Here is a 12347-nt window from a genome sequence, read left to right as displayed (position 1 = left end):
CCACACCTGCTGCCTCCCAAGGTATGCATTAGCAAGAAGCTGGGATTGGAAGCAGGGCCAGGAATAGAACCCAGGCCGGTATGAGATACAGGAGTCTTAACCACTGCACCAAAAAAGCCTTTTTTGTTTTGATATAATTTTGTTTGTAGGTTTAGAGAATTCCTGTGTGCCCCTTACACACTTTCCTTTAATGTGATTCCTACATTATTATCATACACTTAAGAAATTCATGTTGATACAATACTACTAACCACAGACTTTTTGTATTTTTTTTTTTTTTTTTTTTTTGGACAGGCAGAGTTAGTGAGAGAGACAGAGAGAAAGGTCTTCCTTCCATTGGTTCACCCCCAAATGGCCACCATGGCCGGCGCTGTGCCGATCCGAAGCCAGGAGCTAGGTGCTTCCTCCTGGTCTCCCATGCAGGTGCAAGGCCCAAGCACTTGGGCCATCCTCCACTGCCTTCCCAGGCCACAGCAGAGAGCTGGCCTGGAAGAGCAGCAACCGGGACAGAACCAGCGCCCCAACAGGGACTAGAACCTGGTGTGCCGGCGCCGCAGGTGGAGGATTAGTCTAGTGAGCTGCAGCACTGGCCTCGTTTTTTTCTGTTAAGGTCCTTGTCTGATGTGTGACTTGTTGTGGATACTGTGTTGCATTTAGTCATCCTGTCTCCTTAGACAAGAAACAAATTTACCAACTGCAGAACAGTATGTGTACTACTGTGTCTATAGGTCTTTTTGTTTTTCCAGAGTTGCTATTATGTAGCCACTTGAATCTAGTTTCTTTTGCTTAGAAAAATTCATTTAAAATTAATCTGTTGTTACATGAATCAATAGTTTGCTAGTTTTTAAAGTGACCTTAACATGAAACATAACTTTTTTAAAATGATTTATTTATTTGAAAGAGTTAGAAGAAGTAGAGAAGGTGAGAGATAGATTATCTTCCATCTGCTGGTGTACTCCCCAAATGACTGCAACGGCCAGGGCTGGGCCAGGCTGAAGTCAGGAGCTGGGAGCTTCATCCAAGTCTCCCATGTGGGTGCAGGGACCCAGGTACTTGGGCCATCTGCTTTCCCAGTGGGTTAGCAGGAAGCCATACAGGAAGTGGAGCAGCCAAGAATCGAGCCAGCCTCTCATATGGATATCAGGGTCAAAGGTGGCCACAACACCGGCCCCCATAAAACCCACTTTAAAGTGAACAGTTCAGTGACCATGTTATGCAAACACCATCTAGGTCTAGTTCTAAAACACTTGTTTTTATTTATATTTTTAAAATTAATATAAAGAGAACAGATTTAATATAGTTTATAGATGTAATTCTAAGAATATAATGATGCTGGGGCCGGCACCGTGGCTCACTTGGTTAATCTTCTGCCTGCAGTGCCGGCATCCCATATGGACGCTGGGTTCTGGTCCTGGCTGCTCCTCTTCCAGTCCAGCTCTCTGCTGTGGCCTGGGAAGGCAGTGGAGGATGGCCCAAGTGCTTGGGCCCCTGCACCTGCAAAGGAGACCAGGAAGAAGCACCTGGCTCCTGGCTACAGATTGGTGTAGCTCCAGCAGTAGCGGCCATTTGAGGGATGAACCGATGGAAGGAAGACCTTTCTCTCTCTCTCTGTCGGGGGAAAAAAAAAAAAAAAAATATATATATATATATATATATATATATATATATATATATAAAAAACGATGCTTCTTTCTCTTTCTCTCAATTTTTGTGATAGTTCCAAAACATTGCATCACTCCAAGACAAACCCCTGCACTCACTGAGCAGTTAGTCCCATTCCTCTCCATTTCTTTGGGACAGCTTACATGAATGGAACCCTGCCATCTGTGACCTCTGTGTACCTGGCTTCAGTGACTTAACATGCTTTCAAGAACCATCCATGTTTGTTTTTCGTTTTTTAAATTGTGATAGAATATATTTAGCAACATTTGCCATCTTAATCATGTGTGAGAACACAGTTCAGTGTCCTTACACTGTGGTACAGCAAGTTATTTCCAAAACTTCCTTATCACCCTAAACAGAAATTCTGTACTCTCTAACCAGTAACTCCCCATTCTCCACTCCTCCCAGTCCTTGAAAACCTCTAGTCTTTCTCTCTCTCTCTGAATGTGCCTCTGGTATCTACTTCACTAAGTGTAAGCATTTAGTATTTGTCCTTTTGTGTCTGGCTAATTTCACTTAGTGTGTTCTCCAGGTTCCCTATGCTGATTATGGTTGAGTGATGTTCCATGGATAGGTGTATCATGTTATTTACTCATTCTTCTATTGATGGACACTTGGGAATTGTTCACCTTTTGAGGGATGTGAATGCTGCAGCTGTGAGCATTGGCTTGTTGGGGTCCCTGTTTTTAGTTCATTGGAGTGTTTACCTGGGAATGGAGTAGCTTGCTAAACTCTGCTCTGGAGTACATCTCTAGATATGGAGTTGCTGGATCATATACCATCTTACTCTTTAGCTTTACTGGATAATGGTTAGCTGAATTCCAAAGTGGTTAGTCTTGACACTTGGTTTTATCAGATTTTTAAGTTTTTGTCAGCTTGGGAGTGTGTGTGTGTGTGTGTGTGTGTGTGGTGGTGTTTCATTGTGATTTTAATGGGATTGAACAGATTTTCCCTTTGGGCTTCTTGTTTTGTGGCATGCCTGTTAATTTTCCAACTGGTAGTTTGTCTTTATGAATTAATGCTGACTAATTGATATCTCCAAATAACACTTAGTCTTTGTGTTTCTGCAGAACAAATAGTGGAGAAAGATGAAGGTCCGTATTATACTCACCTGGGATCTGGCCCCACAGTAGCCTCTATCCGGGAACTCATGGAAGAACGGTGAGTGATGCATGGATGTTGGGGGAGAAATGGGCCAGTTGTTAGTTGGAGATGAATCTTTAAGTGCCCTTCATCTTCATTGCCTTGTACTGGAGGTGTGTGCAGAGCAAGCCCTGGTCCAGACTGGAAGGTAGAATGTAGGATTTTCACTTCTAACTTGAATCGGTGGCTCCAGCCTCCTCTTTTGCTGGAGAGCGTGGTTGTCTGGTTCTGTGTACTGTGGAGCTGATTTCCAGCGGTCTGAGTTGTGCATTTCCATGGTATTGTCTGATGAGCTCCTCGGCCTTCTGTGTGTCCTAGAAAATTGGTGGCTGGGTCTAAAGGGCTGATTGGCACCAGAGTTTGGCTGTGTGTGTGTGTTTAACCTACGTCAGAAGTAGTGCTCTGCAATCCCAAGAACATATTACGAACCTTTGGCCAGTGAGAGCCTGTTCAGTATGTCATGTAAATCCATTCGACATGATCCTAGGAGTCCTTAACGGCTTTCTTGGTTTCTCATATGACAACACATTCTGGACTCTTGTACAGGTATCCAAGAAGTCCTGGTTCTTCCTATTAGAGGTAAAGATTTTAAAGAATGGACTCTAGGAGCTGGTACTGTGGTGTAGCAGGTGAAGCCACTGCCTGCCACACTGGCATCCCATTTGGGCACTGGTTCAAGTCCCAGCTGCTCCACTTCAGATCCAGCTCTCTGCTAATGGCCTGGGAAAGTCAGTGGAAGATGGCCTAAGTGTTTGGGCCCTGCCACATATGTGGAAACCCCAGAAGAAGCTCCTGGCTTTAGCTAGGTCCAGCCCTGGCCATTACAGCCACCTAGGGAGTGACCCAGCAGATGGAAGATATCCTTCTCTCCCACTCTCCCTCTCCCCCCATTTATTTCTATCTCTGTCTCTCTGTAACTGACTTTCAAATAAATCTTTAAAAAATATATTTGAATTCTAGGGGAGCTTTACTGCTACAATGGATTGTGCATTCATTGTTTTTAACATTTTTTTATTTTATTTTATTTTTTGACAGGCAGAGTAGACAGTGAGAGAGAGAGACAGAGAGAAAGGTCTTCCTTTGCCGTTGGTTAACCCTCCAATGGCCGCCTCTGCCGGCGCGTTGCGGCTGGCGCACCACGTTGATCCGATGGCAGGAGCCAGGTGCTTCTCCTGGTCTCCCATGGGGTGCAGGGCCCTAGTACTTGGGCCATCCTCCACTGCACTCCCGGGCCACAGCAGAGAGCTGGCCTGGAAGAGGGGCAACCGGGACAGAATCCGGCGCCCCGACCGTGACTAGAACCTGGTGTGCCGGCGCCACAAGGCGGAGGATTAGCCTAGTGAGCCGCGGCGCCGGCCCATTTTTAACATCATTTTAGTAGAACTAAGTTGTATTCTGTGGATTTTTAAATTTAACAGTTTTTAGGGGTGTGTGTGTGTTGTCAGTATTTTTAAAACAGCTCTTATAGAGACTTTAAAATCTGTGCACATGTCTGTAGCATGTGGCCAGTGCTCTGGGTTCCAGTCTGTGGAAAGTTAATTCAGCTCGGTGGCTGAGAGCGTGGGTGCTGGAGCTAGGTGAGGGTCTAGTCCTGACCCTGCTACTTCTGTTGTCTGTGTGGAAGCTGCTGTACTGTTTCCTTATTTGCAAAACAGAGATGACAATAAACACTGTAAGAGTGTTGTGAGGATAAACCAAGCCAGTGTATAGAGGACACAGAGTGCTTGTCCTAAGTACTGTGGAACAGGGATGCTTTTTCTACCTCATATACTTATTCAGTGATTGAATTTTTTATAACATGCATTAGCATTTTATAATAAAGGCAAGCAGAAGCAACGTAGACCCAAGCATGTATTTGCTCTTAAGTAGACATAGAATTGTGAGGAAGGTTGAGTAGCTTAGAGTTTCCACAAATTTGAGAACCAGATTCTGACTAGCAGAACCAGACTAGACCTGCTAATATAATAGGGATGAGGCCAGCACTATGGCACAGTGGGTTAAGCTGCTGCCTACAGCACTGGCATCCCATATGGGCACCAGTTCGAGTACCAGCTGCACCACTTCCAACCCAGCTTCCTGCTTATGTGCCTAGGAAAACAGCAGAAGATGACCCAATTGCTTGGACTCCTGCACCCACATGGGAGACCCAGATGAAGCTCCTGGCTTGGGCCTGGCCCAGCCCTGGCTGTTGCAGTCATTTAGGGAGTAAACCAGTAGATGGAATCAGTCTCTCTCTTTCTTGCTCTCATTCTCACTTTCGCGCTCTCCCTCGCTCACTTTCTGCCTCTGCTTCTCTCTCTGTAACTCAGCCTTTCAAATAGACAGTACGGAACATGTTTTTGACTGAGTGAATGGATGAAATGTGAGATGGGTGGAGAACTATGATCTGTGGCAATCACCCTTGATTTCCTAGACTGGATGGAAACACTTATGATCAAAGTAGCCCATCAGAAAAGCATTTGATCAAAGACCCATCTTTAGATTTAAGCCTGATTTAAAGGGCATCTCTGAATCCATGAGAACAAAACAGATTTGCAGCTCTGTGTGATTGTACATGCTTGCCTGCTTGCACCCACATGTATGTTTCCAGCTTGAACCTGGCAGCATTTTGTCAGTGGTTCCCCCCCCCCCCAATGTTTTAGAGACAGAGGGAAAGAGCAAGTGTGCTAGCTCCCATTTGCTGGTTCACTCCCCAGATGCCCATCAAGGCCAAGGCTAAGCCAGGCTGAAGCTTTGATCCAGGAGCCCAATCCAGATCTCCCATGTGGGTGGCAAGAACCCAGTTACTTGAACCATCAATGCTGTCTCCCAGGGTCTGGATCAGCAGGAAGCTGGGATCAGAAGAGGAACAGGGACTCAAACCCAGACACGTGGACATCTTGACTGCTGCACCAAATGCCACATTGCCAGTAATTTTTGTGAATGATCCCTACCTTGCTGTTGGTAGGAGAGTCATGTGTGCAGGTCTGATCAGTGATAGGTTGTTTTGGGTTTTGCTTTGTTTGGTAACAATTTTATGAGACTTCCAGGCAGCCCTGTAAATTACTTTCAGTTCTAGAAGGAGGTATTTTGAAATAAGGATTAAGAACTAGTGATGAACTTGAGATTTGTCTTTTCTCCCTCACTGCTTTAAAAATAACAGCCAACTGTAAATTTTTGAGAAATTGATCCAAGGGAGGAATTCCTCAAGACTAGGAATACTTGTGTTTTTCCTCAGCAACTGGTTTATTTTTATCTCGAGGACCTTGTAAATCATGTAACAGATTGCATTTCCGTCTTTCTGTTGGCTCTGGTAAGCTCAGAGCCAGATTTGTGTCCCACCACTAGGAGGGAGGTGATTTCTCACCTTTGGCTGGCGGGTGCCTGTGCAGGTTCACTCCTGAGTCCCTTTGACATCACTCTAGGTAGGAAGTCTCTCGTGGCTTTTTGGTTTCTCATTGTCGGGATGTTCCAGGCTTGTTTCTCAAAACACAGATCCCTGCTGATTTTGGTACCAACGTATTCCCACACACACCCCTGTTTTCATCACCTGTTACTTTTACTTTATGGACATCTTTTTAAGATCTTTTCCAAAACAAGGAGAGGAATGGATAGCAATGGAATCCCCTGGCTGAGAAAGGTCCTGGCTCTTCCCCTGGGCCTCTCCCTGCACTGTTTGTGGGCAGGAGCACCCTACTGGCAGGGGTCAGAGAGGCAGGGAGGGGAGATAGACTGAAACCAAGGTGGTGCTTTTAGGTTGTCTGGTAGCGTTTTGGAGAAAGGAAGAGGAAGACGAAAGCAAATCCTAAAGCATGCCAGTGTACTTCTGGCCTTCATACCTCCTGGGTGCCCAGGTCCTTGTTGTCTTAGATAATCAGTCGGGTGTCAAACCCACACCTGACTGGTGCGCGGCATGCAGCTTTGTCCCCCTGGGAAGGGCGTCCTTGGCAGCCTAGGGCTTTGTTCAGTGCTGGTTGTGCGCTCAGGTCCTCTGAGCTCCAGCGGGGTCTATTCTTGTCACTGCCTGGTGGAGCCAGCCCTGGGAGGCACAGCTGCAGAGGTGTGGTTGTCCGAGAGGTGTCCAGATCTGCTGGGGGCTTGGCGTAGCACAAACCACTAGGCCCCACCTGAGCTCTGGCCAGGCAGAAGCTTGGTCTGCGATGGGCCCCAAGAGTCTTGGTTCCATTCCTGCCAAGTCCCAGGTGCTGCTGCTGCTGCTGGTCCTGGGACCGTCCTTGGCTGAGAGCATCAGGGATTGTTGGGAGGAAGGTTGCAGATGAGTGCATCTAAGTCCGAGAAGGGCATCTTCACGAAAGAAAGACGTTCAGCAAGAAAGAGCTAGAGATATTTGGTCATCTTGAAACACGAGTTCTTTAAAAAGCAATGAAAACCCAGCTGATCAGACAGTGCTTGGCTCCAACATGCATTCGCCGCAGGATGTGTTCCTCGTCGAGGGCTGGGGAGGACCTACTCAGAGTGCCGCTGTCCGTGTCCTCAGCTCACCCTCCTGCGGGAGTTCGAGCAAGCGAGAGCGCAGTGTGGTCGCCCCAGGCTCTGCTTCCCTGCAGGGATCCCCAGGACACACGGAGGGCCGGAGCCTGCGCTGTGGGTGGCTTCCTGATAAATGCTGGCTGAGCTGAAGTTGTCCAGGAACCAATGAAAAGCAGCACTGTGGGACCCAGGCCACGCTGAATAAATGCTAAATCCTGCCTGCAAATTCTTCCTGTAACAGACTGACAGAGCTTTAGAGTGTTGTGGCTTTGCTTTAAGGTTTCTTTCTTTGCAAGGCAAAGAGAGGGAAAGGAAAGAGGAGGTGAGGAGAAAGAAATGTCCCATATACCGGTTCACTACCCAAATGCCCACAACACCTGGGGCTGGACAGCCAGGGCCTCTGGCAAGTGGGTAGCAGGGACCAACTATTTGAGCCTTCGCCTCTCGCCCGCCAGGGTGCTCATTAGCTGGAAGCTGGAATCAGGAGTGGAGCCAGGACCCAAACCCAGGCACAACATGGGATGCGGGTGTTCCAATGGCAGCATGACTGCTGTGCCAAAGCCTGAGAATTTTAGGGTTATAGTTATCAGAAATACTCTCATCCTTTTGCTGAGATCTTAATGGAACGTGGAACTTGGAGGAATCTGCATATTTTTCTTAAAAAAAAAAAAAACCACCATTCTTCAATTACAAAAATGAAATAAAAGTTTGTTGTTGTTGTTGTTTCTAAAGTCTCAGAGTAAATATAGCTCTCTGGCCAATTTGTCCCAGAAGAAACTTTTCCTAGACTTCGGTGCTTACCTTTCAGTCTAAACACTGACAGAGACAGGTGCGAGTGTGCGTGCTTTGGACTGAGCAGGATCCATCATAGCTGCTGGGTGTGGCTTGGGTTCCTCCCACTTAATCTCTTCCCAGGCCAGGCCACACGGCACTAAGCATTTCCATTGTGTGGACATTGATATTTTTTTTTTAGCCAGTCCATTTTTTTTTTTTTTTTTTTTTTTTAAGATTTATTTACAGCAGCTCCTCTTCTGATCCAGCTCTGTGCTGTAGCCTGGGAAAGTAGTAGAAGATGGCCCAAGTCCTTGGACCTCTGCATCCAAGTGGGAGACCTGGAAAAAGCTCCTGGCTCCTGGCTTTGGATTGGCACAGCAATAGCCATTGCAGCCAATTGAGGAGTGAACCAGTGGATGGAAGCCTCCCCCCTCCCCCACCCGCTTCTCCTTCTTTCTCTGTGTAACTCTGACTTTCAAATAAATGAATCTTTTACTTTTATTTGAGAGGTAGAGTTACAGAGAGAGGGGGAGACAGAGAGGTCTTCCATTCCACTGGCTTACTCCCCATATGGCCACAATGGCCAGAGCTGGGCCCATCTGAAGCCAGGAGCCAGGAGCTTCTTCTGGATCTCCCACTTGGGTGCAGGGACCCAAGCATTTGGACTGTCTGTCACTGCTTTCCCAGGTCATGAACAGAGAGTTGGATTGGAAGAGAAGCAGCTAGGACACGAACCAGCGTGCATGGATGCTGGTGCCACAGGCAGAGGCTTAGCCTACTGTGCCACAGCACCAGCCCAGCCAGTCCAGTTCTGAAAATCTAGATTGTTTCTAATTTTTCTGTTCTTGATGAGGCAGTGAACATTTTGTTACTAAGCCTTGGTGCACTTGTATAGCTATTTCTGAGGTAGAGATTCCTAGAAGTGGAATGGATAAGAGTATGTGTTCTAAAGCTGTAATCACATGATGTACTGTTAAGTGATATATTAAAGTACTGTGCATGATCAAGTTGATTCACCACAGAAATACAAAGATCGTTTGATGTAGACAGTCTGTTAAAATAGCATGCCATATTAATTGACCAAAGAATAATTGTTCACTTAACTATCTCCTTAGATGTTAAACTGTATTTAATACAAGTAATCAACTTGATTAAAAATCTTGAACAAAAGATCCTTGTCAGTCAGGAGGCCTTGCCCCTTTCCAAAGCTGGCAGGGGGTGGGGTGGGGCGGGGTGGGGGTGGGGGCGGGGGCGACTTCAGTGAAGGCAGGGAACAAGCAGAGATACCTGCTAGTGCTTCGGATGCGCCTGGTGGTACAGACCCTCAAGACCGGAACAGCCTCATGAGGAGTGGAAAGCAGCAGCTGGCACCTGATGTGTTAGTGCACCCTAAACTTAAACTAATAAAATCATGATTCAGTGAGATGGCTTTTACATGTTAAAAGTAGTGACTATGGAGCTACTCCTTTATGCCAAGAACTTTAAAGTTCTCTAAACACCGCTGTCCTTGTGAATTATCATTTGATCTTTACCAAGGCCAGGAGGTAGGAACCATTTGAATCTCCATTTTATGGATGATAAAACTGAGGCTTAGTCTGGTGATTGAGGCCAGCACTGTGGCGCAGTGGGTTAACGCCCTGACCTGAAGTGCCGGCATCCCATATGGGCACCGGTTCGAGACCTGCCTGCTCCACTTCCGATCTAGCTCTCTGCTATGGCCTGGGAAAGCTGTAGGAGATGGCCCAGGTCCTTGGGCCCCTGCACCTGTGTGGGAGACCCAGAAGATACTCCTGGCTTCAGATCAGCACAGCTCTGACCGTTGCTGCCAGCTGGGGAGTGAACCATTGGATAGAAGACCTCTCTCTGCCTCTGCCTCTGCCTCTCTTCTCACTGTGTAACTCTTTCAAATAAATAAATCTTTTAAAAAAGTCTGGTGAATGACCACAGTTACTAAGAAAGTGTATGTAGCTAGATACCAAGGCCCAATTTTACTATCCTTTTTAATTTTTTTTTTTTTTTCATTTTATTTGAAAGGCAGACAGGTGGAGAGATCTTTATCTGCTGGCTCACTCTCCAAAGCCTACAATAGCCAGGACAGGGCCAGGCCAAAGCCAGGAGCACAGAACTCAGTCTAGATCTGGGTCTCCCCTGTGGGTGGCAGGGAGCCCAAGCGTATGAGCCGTCATCTCCTGCCTCCTGGGATGCACATTAGCAGGAAGCTGGGTTGGAAGCAGAGCAGCTGGGACTCGAGGCAGGCTCTCCAGTGTGGATAATGTGAGCATCCCAGGCAGCGACTGAGCCGCTGTGCCTTTCGCCTGCCCCTCCCAGGCAGTCCTTTAAGCACCATTGCCTCCGTAGAGTTGTGTGGCCTTGGACACGTCAGTTCAACCCTGGAGGCCACAGACTGGTCACCTACAAACCTTGTGTGGGGGCTGGGTGGTCTCAGAGGGCAGTGGCTGGACAGCCCCGTGTGCGGGTGGGTGGACGGGGGCCGGGGCTCTGCAGGAACCGGGTATGTATGTTTTACTGTCTGGGGGAGCCTGGGAGCCTGTGTCTGCGCTTGGCAGGGGCACCCTCCTCCCCCCAGCCTCACCTATTCGTCTTCATTGTGTTCAGATGTCATTTGAGGTAATTAAGAGAGAACAATAGGGTTTCCCCACTTATTTTCTTCCGTTGATTTTATAAATAGCTAACTCTCAGGGTGGCTCAACTGTCACAGGGGTGGATATAAATGCCTGCATGTAGCTGTGGCTCGGGACCCTTCCTGGAGTCTCAGAGGTAATAATTGGGCATTCCGTGTGACTGCACCTGTCCTGGGACCGTGGTGGGGTCAGATGAATGGGAGTGGAGAAGGAGCAGGTGAAACAGGGCCTGGGAACCTGGACCTGGCCACTGTGTCTCTGTAGCCTCCAGGCAGAGAATAAACGTTTAAACCTGTCTCTCCCCTCCCTCTCTCCCCTCCCCTCCACGGTAACTAGATACCCAAGCTGAAGGGAGGGAGCTGTGCCTCCTGCTGTGAGCTGTTCTCCTTTGGGCTCTGCTGTGCTCATGGTGGCTTCTGTCTCCCTCTCTAGGTACGGAGAGAAGGGGAAAGCCATCAGGATCGAGAAGGTCATCTACACCGGGAAGGAGGGGAAGAGCTCCCGTGGCTGCCCCATTGCAAAGTGGGTGAGTACTGAGCCCTGCAGCCAAGGCCGCGCCTTGTCCTCCTGGCCCTGGACGGGCATCACCGAGCAGATTTCCTGTCCTTGGGGGTGGGAGCAGGTGCTCGGTTGGGGTCATTATGCCAGCCTCAGCTGCCGTGCTCCTCTTGTTTAAATGCCATCCCTGGGTCCTGGGCTTTGCCTGTCATCACCCAGGTGGTCCCTGTTGGCTCAGTGCCGTTAGGGATGGGGAGAGGAGAGCTGGAGGTGCTGTCTTTACCCAGCACTAGGGGCCACTGGGGGCCAGTTGACTCCTCTTCCCCCTCCACGTGCCCCAGCGCTGCCAGCACTCCCGTCTCCCGCCTGCAAGGCAGGCACACAAGAGAGGGCTGGCTGGCTGAGGCCCAGCCTGCAGGCTAAGGCTGGGCCTCTGGCTGGGGTTGAGCAGCCCTGCCCGTGTTTCTGAGGTTGTCAGAGACTCAGACTCCCGTCCACCAACCCAAAGTTCTTCTGACCTGGCCCCTCTGGTCCCCAGAGAGAGCTCTAAGCGGCGGAGCACCTGCTTCTGCGGAATGAAGCCGCGGACAGCACCTCCGGTGGCTGTGAGCACAGCATGGTGTCAGGCGCTTGGCAGGGGCATGCGTGTGGAGCGTGGCAGGCTCAGGCGCCGCGTTCGAGCTGAAGAGACACGTGACGGTCAGGCAGGCTCGAACAGCAGAGGGTGACAGATGTCAGGGTGCCAGGGAGTTCAGGGGCCAACGTGCCGGCTGGGCTTCCCTGAGAAGCGGGGCATGCATGGAGCAGTGGCCATGGGCTGGACTGAGTGGGCCAGGGAGAGGGTAGAGAAGCACTCCTGGTGCCGAGGGTCCCGTGGGCACAGGCAGAAAGGCTGGGTGGAGGGAGCGAGGGCGGTCAGAGGACCGTGGTCAGCGTCTGTCCATCTGTGCTCCTGCCCATTTTTATCTGGTACGTGCTCCATGCCGTTGCATCCTTGCAGTAAATGAAGAGAAAAGGTGTCTGAACTTGAGCCACAATGTATCTGTTTTTAGCAGTTATCTTCAGTCAGTAGTGCAGAATTACACGACGAGAGAATCTGGGGATTGGTTTGGCCATTCACGGGTCCCTACCCTTTGAGTGGTGGTCACTGCACGGGGA

At 48.9% G+C, this 12347-nt stretch overlaps 1 protein-coding gene across 4 annotated transcripts in view; it reads left to right on the top strand.

Moving 5' to 3' along the window:
* TET3 (tet methylcytosine dioxygenase 3) overlaps positions 1–12347 on the top strand; it is a 110165-nt gene that overhangs the window by 74897 nt on the left and 22921 nt on the right. For all 4 annotated transcript variants that reach the window (XM_051837376.2, XM_051837383.2, XM_051837366.2 and 1 more), the window contains 2 exons: positions 2733–2823; positions 11124–11217. In XM_051837376.2, the coding sequence (XP_051693336.2) occupies positions 2733–2823; positions 11124–11217 (185 nt within the window). The remainder of the gene's footprint in view (positions 1–2732; positions 2824–11123; positions 11218–12347) is intronic.

The sequence above is a fragment of the Oryctolagus cuniculus genome, chromosome 2, assembly GCF_964237555.1.
Source record: "Oryctolagus cuniculus chromosome 2, mOryCun1.1, whole genome shotgun sequence".
In the NCBI taxonomy this organism is placed as follows: Eukaryota; Metazoa; Chordata; class Mammalia; order Lagomorpha; family Leporidae; genus Oryctolagus; species Oryctolagus cuniculus.
Note: the sequence above shows the minus strand (reverse complement) of the source record. Positions and strands in the feature narration are given on the sequence as shown.